The 12,002-nt window shown below is 52.3% G+C and overlaps 2 protein-coding genes across 2 annotated transcripts in view; both read right to left on the bottom strand.

Annotated features, from left to right (window-relative positions):
* Positions 1–8,302, bottom strand: part of KMT2A (lysine methyltransferase 2A) — a 41,663-nt gene extending 33,361 nt beyond the window's left edge. The window contains exons 1-2 of the mRNA XM_021530101.3: positions 7,964–8,302; positions 45–114 (exon numbers count right to left, since the gene is read on the bottom strand). Coding sequence (XP_021385776.3) covers positions 45–114; positions 7,964–8,302 — 409 coding nt within the window. The remainder of the gene's footprint in view (positions 1–44; positions 115–7,963) is intronic.
* Positions 8,303–10,596: 2,294 nt separating this feature from the next.
* Positions 10,597–11,859, bottom strand: ATP5MG (ATP synthase membrane subunit g). Its single transcript, XM_021530131.3, has 3 exons — positions 11,734–11,859; positions 11,293–11,453; positions 10,597–10,764 (listed from the first exon to the last, which is right to left on the bottom strand). The coding sequence occupies exons 1-3, from the start codon at positions 11,795–11,797 to the stop codon at positions 10,666–10,668; spliced, it is 324 nt and encodes a 107-aa protein (XP_021385806.2). The 5' UTR covers positions 11,798–11,859; the 3' UTR covers positions 10,597–10,665.
* Positions 11,860–12,002: the final 143 nt, after the last annotated feature.

The raw sequence follows: 12,002 nt of genomic DNA, 5'->3' as shown, positions 1-12,002 counted from the left end.
AGCAATCACAAAAGTCAACACCCAATCCTGCACCTTCAACTTACCTGTGGGGGACCTGGTGGGACTTCGTACTTTGACTTCTTCATCTGAACCAAAACCTAAAAACTGTTCATCCTGCAATGAGAAAGCAGATGGAAGTTTGAGGGCATGGTTATTAATGCTGAAATGAACTCCACTGTGAATGAAGCACAAAAGGATTCTAGAGGATTTTCCTTCCCCAAAAAAGATACTGGCATTTGTTCTTCTAACAAAGAATTGCTAAAAAGGAAATACAATTTTTATATACACATACACAGCAACTACAGTTTACAACTACGGAGCAATCAAAAAGAGTTACAGGAAAACAAACTACAAATATATACAGAAACAAACCTTTAATGCTTAAAATCTGCTGCTCATATCAAACAACAACGCTTTCCTCATGTAAGTTATTATTCAAACCACCCTAAAAAAACACTCCAGCAAATGAAGTGTTTCTGCATATATGATTTTAGTACAAACATAGCCCAACTTCCTGCAAACTTACGTAAATCCTCTCTTTTTAATTCCCTTCAGACTTGGTCTTAAGGAGAGATGAAAACCTGATTTTTGCTGTGAAGCTCTTTCCTCTGAAAGAGGCAATGAGGTTAAAGGCTTGCTGTCCACAGTGAGGCAGGTGTAGCAGGAGTCTGTAGGTGTCAATCCAGTTCATCTGCCACTCAAATGTGTGGCATCTTTTGAACATATTTTTGTTTATATGTCATTCCACCTTTCCTAATCCATTTTCACCTCAAGTATTTAGTTGGCCAGTCTTAATTTTCCCATGAACTTTGGAAACAGAGATGCCACTTGTTGTTTATCCTATCAAAGCACTTCGCAATGTGGCTGCTAAACTTTAAGAAGGGCAGGCACTGCAAGAACAGTATCCTGCAAGTGAAAAGGGACAAGACTGAAAGAATAAGGCAAGCTGCACAAAGAAGTAACATAATTTCTTTGTGTTCTGCCTCATCCTTTTTACATGGAATTCCTACTTCATCTACTTACAGGGAAGATCAGGAAGAGCATCTCAGCTAGTGACACCACAGTCCAATAGACGAAAAGGAGCAAGGCTTTAGACCAAAGCATTTCTCAACATTTTCTGCTGGAGCAGGGGGTGGCCCTGCCCCTCCTCACATCCCTGCTGCCTATCTGCTCTTCGCACTTGCAGCAGAGATGACAAGAACACCAGAAAAAGCAATGATAAAGCAACATAAAAGAAATACAATGATGCCAGAAGACACTGCTTCTGCCTGAGACAACTTGCATCACACAGAACCTCTGAAGGCCATTCCCAGAAAGGGAGAAGCTACTGCTTCCAAACTTCAGTCCTGCAGCACTGCAACTGAGCAAGAGCAGCTGCGGGACTGCCCAGCTGCCCACTTGCAGCACTGCAGATGCAGGGGCAGAGCAGACACGCCTGCCTGCCGCTCCAGAGCACGTGGGCTACAGCAGGATGTAAACACACCGCCTTCATGGGTGTGGGCAGGGAACCAGGGAACGGGTCCCCAGCCCCGACAGAGGGAGAAGCTGCCAGTGGAGACAGAGGTGGGCTGAAACCCAGAGAAGGCACAGAGAAATAACAGATACCCAAGAACAGTCAGGTTTAGAAACGATGAGGGATCAGCTGCTCACCCTGAGCGATTTCCTGACTTACACTGGCCTCCAAGTTCCTGTGGCTACTACAGATGTTTTCTTCATTTTGTTATTCTGGGTCCTAAAGTCATTATTATTTTATCTCTGACTACTAAATCAGTACTTGCAATATTTTTGACAATCACCTGTCAATCCATTATAACTTTATTATTCTCAAACTGGTATCTGTTATCTTACTTTTACAATGTAAGATAAAGTAATGTTTGCAATATTAATAGTGACTAAATAAAATGTAATGTTTCCAACATTAATACTGGCTTTGGCCAATAGCCTGGGAATGATAATTTCTTCCATTTCTTACCAACCAGTCACCAGAAGCATCTACAGCAAAAAGGCTCCTTCCACAAAACAATCACTTTTGCTTCATTTACAACCACAAGTAGTCTGACCAATGTTACTTGTGCTTGTGTGTTTGGTGACATTCCTGAGTGTATTGGTGACCTCAGAATGGTCTCTATCACTGCCTGAGAAGGCAACCTGTGACCTGTCAGAGAAGATGAAGAAAACCACTAAGTATCACTCAGCATTTGCCAGGCTAAACGATACAGTTGGCCATCACATGCCAAAATGCAGCTTTGAGGCAAAATAGGCAGGAACAGCCTCCCTCCAGTTTTCCAGAAATGTCATGACAGATGGAGAGTGATTAAAAACCATGAAGATTTTGAACATGCCCTCATTTACCTGAAAAAGAATAATGCAATGCAAAAATGGCCACTCAGGATTATAAATTAAAGGATGAGGGAAGGCTTGCCTTGTGTCAGACATGAAGACTAACCAAGCAGGCATGGGATGATCTCTCTGTGGGCAGCACGTACATTTCCCATTCGAACATTACAGTATCCCAACTGGGTGCAACTTCAGAGTTGTGTGTAGATAAAGAAGGGCTTTTCCTTAAGTAACCCAACTACTAAAGAACAGAGAAGTTGCAAGCAAATCTTTATCACAACACTCTTGAACGATATTACTTTTCAAATAATTTCCAGTTAAAGATCTCACAGGAAAATCTACCTTCAAGGGAGAAACTATCCTGCAGGCACTAACTGATGTTCTGATATCTGTCTGAGGAATAACAGTATAAACCATACCACTATGGATCTGTGAAGTTGCATGGGCCTCTAAACCAGCAATTCAGCCACTCCAATCATCACCTGAAAAAGTTTATTTTACAACAGAGTCAACTGACCAATGCTCTCCTTCCCATTCCCCATCCTGGGTTTGGCCCAAGTTAGACAGCACCTCACTTTCTTGGAAAGGGATAAGCTATTTTTAGAAGCTCATTCAGATGCCTGCTTAGTGACTGCAGCACAACATCTACCAGACTCCTCTGCTTTCAGCAGAGTAAACACCCTTGGAGGCTGGCAGGTAGCAACCTTGAGACAAACACCGGGTGTTGGGAGCAGAGCAGATTCCACTGAGAGTTCAGCAAGATGCTTCCCAAGTCATTACTTGAGATGCAACTGCAACAACAAACAGCTGAGCATTTGGGGTGATCTTAGGCACCAACTCAGAGGAGGGGACATTCATGCTTCCACTGTTTAAATCAACTAAAGCTTTGACCAGGAGTGATGCACAGACTTTGCTGGGGCTTCACCTCGGAGCAGCACCGACCTACAGAGAATGTCTTGATAGCACAGAACAGCTCTTGGCCTGGTCACCTCCACAAGAGAACCCCCAAACTACACCTCAGGCATCGCCCATGGCAGTACAATGGTGATTAGGGCTGCAGCTTCCAGAGTCCACTTTAGTTTAGAATTAGAAAGAATATATTTCTCTTGATGGGGCTGAAGCTCAGGGTGGGTCTATCACAAGTGTGTTACTAAGAATACAGAACTGCTTTGCCAGAGTCCTGTTCCAACCTGGATGAGAAATTCTCATTTATGCTTTCCAATCTGAATATAGAGAAATGCTTGTTGGACCACCTGAAACACTGTCATTCTGGTCAGAATGAGCTTTCAATAATACCACTTCCAAGGAAGAGGGTCAGTCAAACCACTGCCTAGAAAGATGAAACTTGCAGATGGTGAGAGAAAAGCCCCACAGTTGCTATATGGATGCAAAAAAAAATCTTTTGTGGTGGTAAACTCATCTTTCGCTCTTAAACATATATTCCTAAAGAAACACTACTAAAGCCAAACTATGCTTTGTAGCTCAGCTTGGGGTGAACAGCTAACCCTGCTCTGGGAATTCTGTGGTATCCCCGAGAAGTGATGAACCACTGACTCGAGGAGTTACCCATTTCCTCCAGCACAGTGCTGTGAAATGTGAAGCTCAGCACTCAGGTGCCAATACAGAAGTGCAGGTCAAGCACTGCTGCAAGTCTGTCCCAGGAGCTTTCCAGCTGAAGGAAGTGCAATGTCCAAGAGCTCCTAGAACAAACTCACCAGTGCATGGCTGCTGCTCTGAAATTGCCTTACCTGCCCACTGCTGGTGCCAGTGGGATGAGCCACATCATCTTTCATTTGAAAAGTTTCCCAAATTCCTAACAAACTTCTCAAAAACTGCTCCTCTGCAGGTTTGGAGCACTGAACAAACTGACCAAACCACAAAAACAGAAACATTCTTTTATTTTCACACATCAGACAAAGCAGCACTCGAATGTTCAGGAAGGGAAAGTCCATGAAGGGGCCTCCACCTCTTGGGTCATGAGCTGCATCATCCTCACTCCCACATGTCTCATCAGACATCAATACCTACAGCAGTCCCCTCCCCATGCACATGCAGTGGGCACCTTACCTGTGACAAGAAAGGCTCTACACCTCCAACTCACACATTAAACACTCAAGCAGTCTGACAGCCTCCATTCAACCTAACACTACGTGAGGAAATTTTAAGGCAAATAGAAGAAATTAATCTGTACTTCCAGCTCAGGAATTACCCTGGTGGCAGTATGGAAGCTAATACTTACTCCCAGGACATGGATCTAGTACCATTTCCAAACATTCCTGGCACTAGTGAACATCCACAACTCCAACATTCACCTCATAAAACATTATGCCCCATGTATAATCACAGAAGTGCTACCAGGAACACCACCATCACCACCTCACCCAACTGCTCAACTTGAGCTTCTGCAACTTTCAGCCAATACAGATTTATGGAGGTAACTGCCACCATGTATCCAGCACACTCTCAACTTTTATGCCCCAAAGCTTCAATCCCCCTTCACAGATGGACAGGAAGCTCTAAACTGACAGGCAGAGCAGATATTTAACAACTATGTTTATGCTTCTTTTACACCAAATATTGACATAATGAACCAAGAAAATGCAACCATACTTTTCTTGTTCCTACAGTGCTACTCACACCAGCTGAAAGGTTAGTACACAATACAAATGCTACTGTTCAACCAGTTACAGCTCCACTGTGCAAAAAGTCCCCCAGCAATTCTTTTGGTGTTAAAATTGAGTATCAGAATGTGGCTCCTTTAATGTGAGCTGGTTTCGAGATAACTCAGTGCAACACTGAGCTGCAGCAGAAGACAGGTTTTGTACAAAGTGACCTGAATCTGAGGAGAATGCCCTGACACCCCAGAATTCAGGTATCTTTTAAATGAGAAGTACAGTTTGCTATGTACTATGAAACTGTCAAGGAGACAAGGGAAAGGCTGCATCTAATATTTGTTCTGAACATTACTCCTGCATCTAACTTGGTGGTAATACCCAATTTCAACAGGTACCTACACAAGTGCAGACAAGAATGAGGTAAAAAAAAAGTAAGCATGCAGAGCAGAAGTTGTAAATAAAAAGGTAACACATCTTCTTCCTCTGACTGCCACTGGCTCCTGACCTCCAAACAACTGCTCAGAGTTTATTCCTGATGAGGAATAATGGCAACTTGGTTGAATACTGTAACTGGCTTGGCTTAGGGAAGGACTCTCAACCTTGTGGAAAAGAACAGCATGAGGACCAGGCAGTTACTCAGAGGACATGGGGAGCCCCAGTGTGAAGGGGTCTTCTGGAAGCCCCCTTCTAGAAGAACACCTCCCCCAGAGCAGCTACCACATGGGTACCAGAAACTGCACCGTTCTTGCACTGCATACGGCTGCCCTCTCCTCTGGAGAGACCACAGGCAGCACCCATGTGCTGGCTTCCTACATGTGCCAGAGTTCTTTTCACACCCTCACCCCACCTCACAGAGAACTTGTACTTCAAGACAGAAAAAAGCAGCCTCTGGTGACTGTAATCTTCACTAGCACTATGACAAGTCCACAAGTCACCAGCCAGGAGAACTATGTCCTTTGATGCAAAAATGTTTTGTTTCTTGAGCATCACCAAAGGAGAGGAGCCAGCTGGGTTAGTTAACTCAATCTGAATGTTTGTGAGGATCTCTGAGTATGCCCAAGACTACCAGCATGCTGCAAATCCAGAGTGAGGGGAAACACCTGGGGTCTGCCCCTGCCTGGCTCATGGGGGGTCAGGCAAAACTGAACCGACAAACACCAAGCCACAAATCAGTGTTTATCATTACTTTCTACTATATGCAATGTTATTAGAGAAAAGCTATTAGCAGCTAAGTAGAAAAGTGATGTAATAAGTAAAATTCTTAAAATCCAGGAGACCCTGTGTTAATCAGCTGCCACACCTACAATGCATTCAAGCTATTTTACTTTAAAGCAAAAATACCCTTAAGGCTAAACTCAAAAAGATAAAGCAAAGATGTTTTAGGGATTTTTTGAGATGCAAAAATATACTTGAAGACAACTGGAATTAAATAAACCACAGCCCAATGTCATCTTAGAAAAAAAAAAAAAGGAAAAGGAAAAGAAACAAAGCAACTTGTCTCCCCCCATATGAAAAACCTCCTAGGTTATTAACTCTGTGGTCAGCTTGGTTAGCCAGATCTCAAGTAATTTCTATCCCTGAACTAGCACTGGTGAGATATTAACTGCTTCACAGAGGACTCCAAGAATTCTGTCAAGCCTTGTCTACTGCAAACAACGAAAAATAGAACTATCCCAAAGTGCACCCCCTGAGATGATGGTGTTACTGAGAGCAGTGCGACTCACACCCCAGAGTCTGCACAGGTGAGGGTAGGAGTGTCCCCATGTTCAGCTCTGCCCCTGCAAACACAACCCAGTTCCTGCAGCCACTCTACAGGCAAGGAACTCGTTCAGCTCAGCCATGAGCAAAGAGCTCCACTTTATGGCACCCAACAGAAAATGCCAAAACCAGAAAGACACAAGAAAACTGTATTTTCATGTGTGTTTTAATGAACTCTGCTACGGCCAGTGATGGGAAAGGAAACCAACTGGTCTTTATACAGACAAAATACAAAGATACATTCACCTACCCTACAGCTGACAACCTGCTTGGAGAAGAGGAGACAGAGCTGGCCGTTCAAAAATCGATAATAAAGCCCTTCTGGTACAAAAGACCCAGGGAATTCTCTTGCCGGCGCAAGGATGCCGCTAAGGAGCGATGCAAAACAACTGGGGGAAAGGAACGCTGCAGCTCGTAGTAACACACCCCCATCATGTCCTCCCTGCTCTGTCAATAGGTGGGTTGTTGTCGCACTCCCACTCCGGCTGCCTTAGAAAGGCTTAAAAAAAAACTGAAGGGAGGGAGAAGAGCAACTCAAAAAAATAAAAAATTAAAAAAAAAAAGAAAAAAAAAAGAAAAAAAAAAAAGAAAAAAAAAAGAAAAAAAGGAGAGCCAGCGCTCTTAGTACCGGCAAACGGCCTCTCGCAACGGGCCCGCCACCCCAAGCTCCGCCTGGGGCATCCACAGCGAAAGGGAGGAAGAGGAGGAGGAGGAGAAGGAGAAGGGGGAGGGCCGGTGCGCGACACCCACCGCCGGGCCCGCAGGAGGGGCCGGCAGCCCAGCCCCCTCAAGCCCCCGCGCCCGGGGAAGGACGCATCACCCCGCCGAGCATCCTCGGCACCGGGGCGCACCGGGAGGCGCCGGCCCCGTCCATCCTACCTCGCTGCCGGCGGCGGGGCGTGCGCACCGCATCCCGCCCCGCCGCGGGCGCGGGAGCGGCGGGAGACGGATAATGGAGGCGGCGGCAGGGAGGACGCACCGGCGGCAAGTCGCGTGCGCGGGGAGGGATCGGCACCGGGGACCGGCACCGAGTCCCGCCCGCCGGGTCCCGCCGCCGCCCCCGGCCCCCCCGGCGGGCGCGCCCTTTGTGCGGGGCGCGGGAGGTGTGTCCGGCGGCGGGCGGGCTGTGCGGCCGGGGCCGGCTGGGTGCGCCCGGCTGTGCTCGGGCCGCCGCCGCCGGGGCGCGGGGATGCTGCGCCCGGGACCCGCCCGCCCGCCGCGCCCCCCCGCCCCCGCCCCGCCGCCCCTCTCACCTCTCCGCTGCCCGCCTCGGTGCCGCAGGCCGCGCGGAACCGCCGCAGGTTGATGCCGATGGTGGCCGAGACCTGGAGCGCCGCGTCGAAGCCGGGACCGGCCGCGGCCGCGGGGCCGCCGGGGCCCGGCGCTGCCCCGCCTCCGCCGCTTCCCGCCGCCCCGCCGGAGCACGGGCCGCCGCGCTCGCCCTCGCCCGCCGTCGCCGGCGCCGCCGCAGGTTCGGCGGGCCGCAGGCTATGCACGGCCGGCACCCGTAGGCGGGACCCCCCCGGGCCCCGGCGGCCCCAGCCGCCGCTGCCGGGCCGGGCGGGGAAGCGCCACCGACCGCTGTGCGCCATCTTTACTGAGAGGCGACGAGCCAGAGAGCGGGGCCGGGCCGCACCCCGCGCCCTGCATAGCGCTTCGCCGGCCCGCGGAGGCGCTGCATAACAACGGCTGCCATGCAGGTTGTGGGGCTCCGCCATCCCGCCGCCCCGGCACATGAATAAGCTACGCTCGATCAGTGCCAGCCCGGCATAACGCTGGGCAATATGCAGGACCCCGGGCCCGAGCCCCAGTGCAGCCCCCCGTCCTGGATAGCGCAGCCTCGTGTCGCCGCGGCCCCTCATAACTCACATTGCTATACAGGTGCAGGGCTCCTCGCGAATTAGCCCTGGAATCTGCCTGGCGTATAAGCGGGCCGCAAGCAACCCTCATAACCCCGACGGTGATGCCGAGCGGAGCGGGAGCCCCGCGCCCCGGACCGCGCATACGGCATAGGCGGTGCTGCCGACCCCTGCATAGCGCCGGGCTGTATGCGGGGCGCGGGGCGCGGCCCCGGGCCCGGCATGGCGGAGCCCGCAGTCCCCCCCGAGACTCTGCGCTGCTCGGCCCGGGACGAGCCGGTCCCCGCGGGGGGACCGCGGCCCGAGCTGCGGTACCGAGCGCCCGCGGCTTCGCCCTACGCTTGCGGCCCGGGCCGTGCCCTGCCTGCGGCCCCGCGCCCTGCCGGTGCCGCCGCCGGGAGGGAGGCGGCGGCGACACCACCGGGCTGGCAACCCCGTCGCGCACGGCGCGGCGAGAGCAGGGTTAACATCCAACAAGTGCCCACCGTACTCTGTGAGAACAGCACTGCGAGCACACGGATAGGATGTAAATCCCTCCGCCTGGGGACGTGAAATAGCCATTTTCCTCCTAAATTCATCAGCTGAGGGCAGGGCAGGAGGCTGGTTGGGCAGGCAGACGCTGTTCTGGTGTTGGAGAGGACCAACAAGCTGCTGGAGCCCTTTCGGGTCACAGATGCTGCTTCTGCCCGGGGTTCTGCTGTGGGAGCGGGGCTGGGGGGACTTCTCCCAAGGATTTCCCGGGAGGAGAACTAAAATTAGATTGTTTCTCCCTCTCTAGGAACAGGAGCATTATTGAGCTCTCCCATGCTTTACTAGTGAAGCTTAATCCCATCCACCCACTGAAGCTTTTGCCAGGCCAGTGCTAGTGTGAGCTGCAGCCCCCTGAATGCCCTCTAGAACATGCTTTGAGAGGGGCATGCGCAGACAAGAACAAGTCAGAGAAGAGAAGCAGGTCTCGGAGCCAAATCAGACAGCCTCGCTCTCAGTGAGGTTCTCTTAGGTTCAGAATCCTCCTTCCAGTCAAGCTCACCCATTACATCCCATATGTGATCTCCCTCTCCTTGAGGAATATATCCTGCAGAATCTCACAACAGGGCCTGGCCCCTTCCCCTTGCTGTGTGAAAGGTTTGTGACGGCAGGAGCAAAAAGCTTGTGGGGAGGGGCAGTTTTGGGAGCCATCATTCACCCCTGCTCAGCCAGACCATTTGGCTGCAGCCCTGGTCAGGTTTGCTGGGGCTGAGCAGTCACGAAACTCTCCGCAGCACCAGGAGGGCTGTGCGAGGCAGGCATGGTGTCCTGGCCAGGCCTGTGGGAGAAGCAAGCACGGAACACAGGCTGGGCAGGGGGCTGGAGCGTCACTGGTGTGCACAACACCCAGAGGAGCAAAGGAGCAGCAAGACCACAACAGTATCAACACAGAGCAATACTGACTAAAACCATCTTGTAAGACAGTAAAAACAGGCTGCTATCTTCAGTAAACTTCAACAAATTATTTTCTGAACATGTCAGAGCACAGGGCACTCACCAGGTTTTGTAGAAAACCCTGCAAGAGCTGGCTGACACTGAGACAGCTCAACCTTTGGCCGGTGAGAGCTGAGGTGACACATGCAGCAAAGCTCTGCTTACACAGGCTTCCACTGCACCAGACACACACCAAACCAAAAGAGCCATGTTCCCTATGCAATAAACCATGGAAATTGCTTTTGATAGTGTAAAAAGTACTGGAATTTGCTTTTGGGTCTCACTAGCTGATGGGAACTGCATTCAGGAACAAATGGAATGTTTCCCCTTTGCAGTCTTGGTTTGATTTTGGGGCTCTCAGACCTCCTCTGGGGCCACCATCAGGACACAGTGAGCGTCCCAGAGCAAACACAGCTCTGGTGACCAAAAGTGATGTCACTGAAGCAGCTCTGGCACCCTTGGGCCTGGACCTTAGACCCCTCTTGAGGAGCCATCTCTGCCAGCATTGCTGCCAGGACAGGCTGGCACCTGTCAGAGTACCAGACAAGGATGACAACAACTCGATATAGGCTCCTAGTTTTATTGTTGCAGACCACATTACAGACCCAGCACCGTGACACTGCTGAGGTGAGTGTTCACACGTTGTACCCAATGAGGCCGCCCTTGCCGATGATCTCTCCAATGTAAAACCACATCAGCACCTCCGTGGCCACCAGGCCATTCCTCAGTGCGTCCTGAAAGGAAAAAGCCATTGGGTTAGATCCCACACTCCCGCAACAGCTCCTCCCTCACTCCCACTGCCACATCTATGCCCTCCAGAAAAACCCAGAAAAGGAGCAGGGTGTTTGCTGTGTTTGGCTACCCCTCAACATGTCCCATCACAGAAACGTTCTACAACATTAAGTACACTGTCAGCTGTTGATTGTGGCTTTTTGTAGGTCTTTCAGGATAATTTTTTAGCCCACACACGGGAAATACACTAATTTCAAGGCCAGTGGATGACACAGCTGATCCAGAAGGCTGGGCTCATTCAGCCACCTATGGATTCTCCCTTCCCTGGGAGCAGAGGGGAACAATCACAGCCTGGCCCAGGCAGGGAAGAATTAGAGCAAAGCCAATAAAACAAAACACTTTAAAGTCTGGGCCCCTGAATTCCATGAAAACACCTCCCACGCTTCCCGAGGCAGGAGCGGAGCATTGCTGGTGGCCGGGAAGCTCGCTGGCGCTGTCCCCGGCTGTGTCGCGTCCCGCCCCGCCGGTACCTTGACGGTGAGCTGCGCCAGGCGGCCGGTCTGGAACGCCCTGACCAGCCCCTTCATGCTGTCGATGGCCCGCGGAATCTCGGCAGGGCTCGGCGGGGCCAGCTCCACCTTGGCGTAGTACCAGAAGGTGGCCAGGCGCGGCTTCGAGTAGGTCACGGCGGCTGCGGAGCGGGACCGGAGCGGACGGTGTTGGCCCGGTGCTTCCCCAGCGGCGGGAGCCTGCCCGGGCCCAGCGCCGCTGCCCTCAGCCCTGCTCCCCATCCCCTCCGCTGCCTGCCCTCAGCCCAGCCGGTCCCAGCGCCGCCCGGCGCCTCCCTCACCGCCGAGCAGCTCGGGCCCGCGCTGCACCGGCCCCTGCGCGGCCCCGGCCCGCCGCCGCTGCCCTGCCCTGAGCCCAGCCCGTGCCCAGCCGGTGCCAGCGCCGCCCGGAGCCTCCCTCACCGCCGAGCAGCTCGGGCCCGCGCTGCACCAGCCGCTGCACCAGCCCCTGCGCCGCCCTGGACATGGCTGCGCGCTCAATGTCACCGCCGCGCCCGGCGCCGCCGCGGCCAGCCCGCGCGAGGACCCCAGGCCACGTGCGCGGGGCGGGGCCGGCCGGGGCCGCGGGTTCGAGACCCGCGCGGAGCCGGGGCCGCGCCCAGCGAGGCTTCCCACAGCTCCCGGTGCTGCCACAGCTCCACCACCGGCCCCGAGGTGATCTGTGTTTAATT

This window comes from Lonchura striata, chromosome 23 (genome assembly GCF_046129695.1).
Source record: "Lonchura striata isolate bLonStr1 chromosome 23, bLonStr1.mat, whole genome shotgun sequence".
NCBI classification, from domain to species: Eukaryota; Metazoa; Chordata; class Aves; order Passeriformes; family Estrildidae; genus Lonchura; species Lonchura striata.
This window is presented reverse-complemented; position numbering and strand designations above follow the sequence as displayed.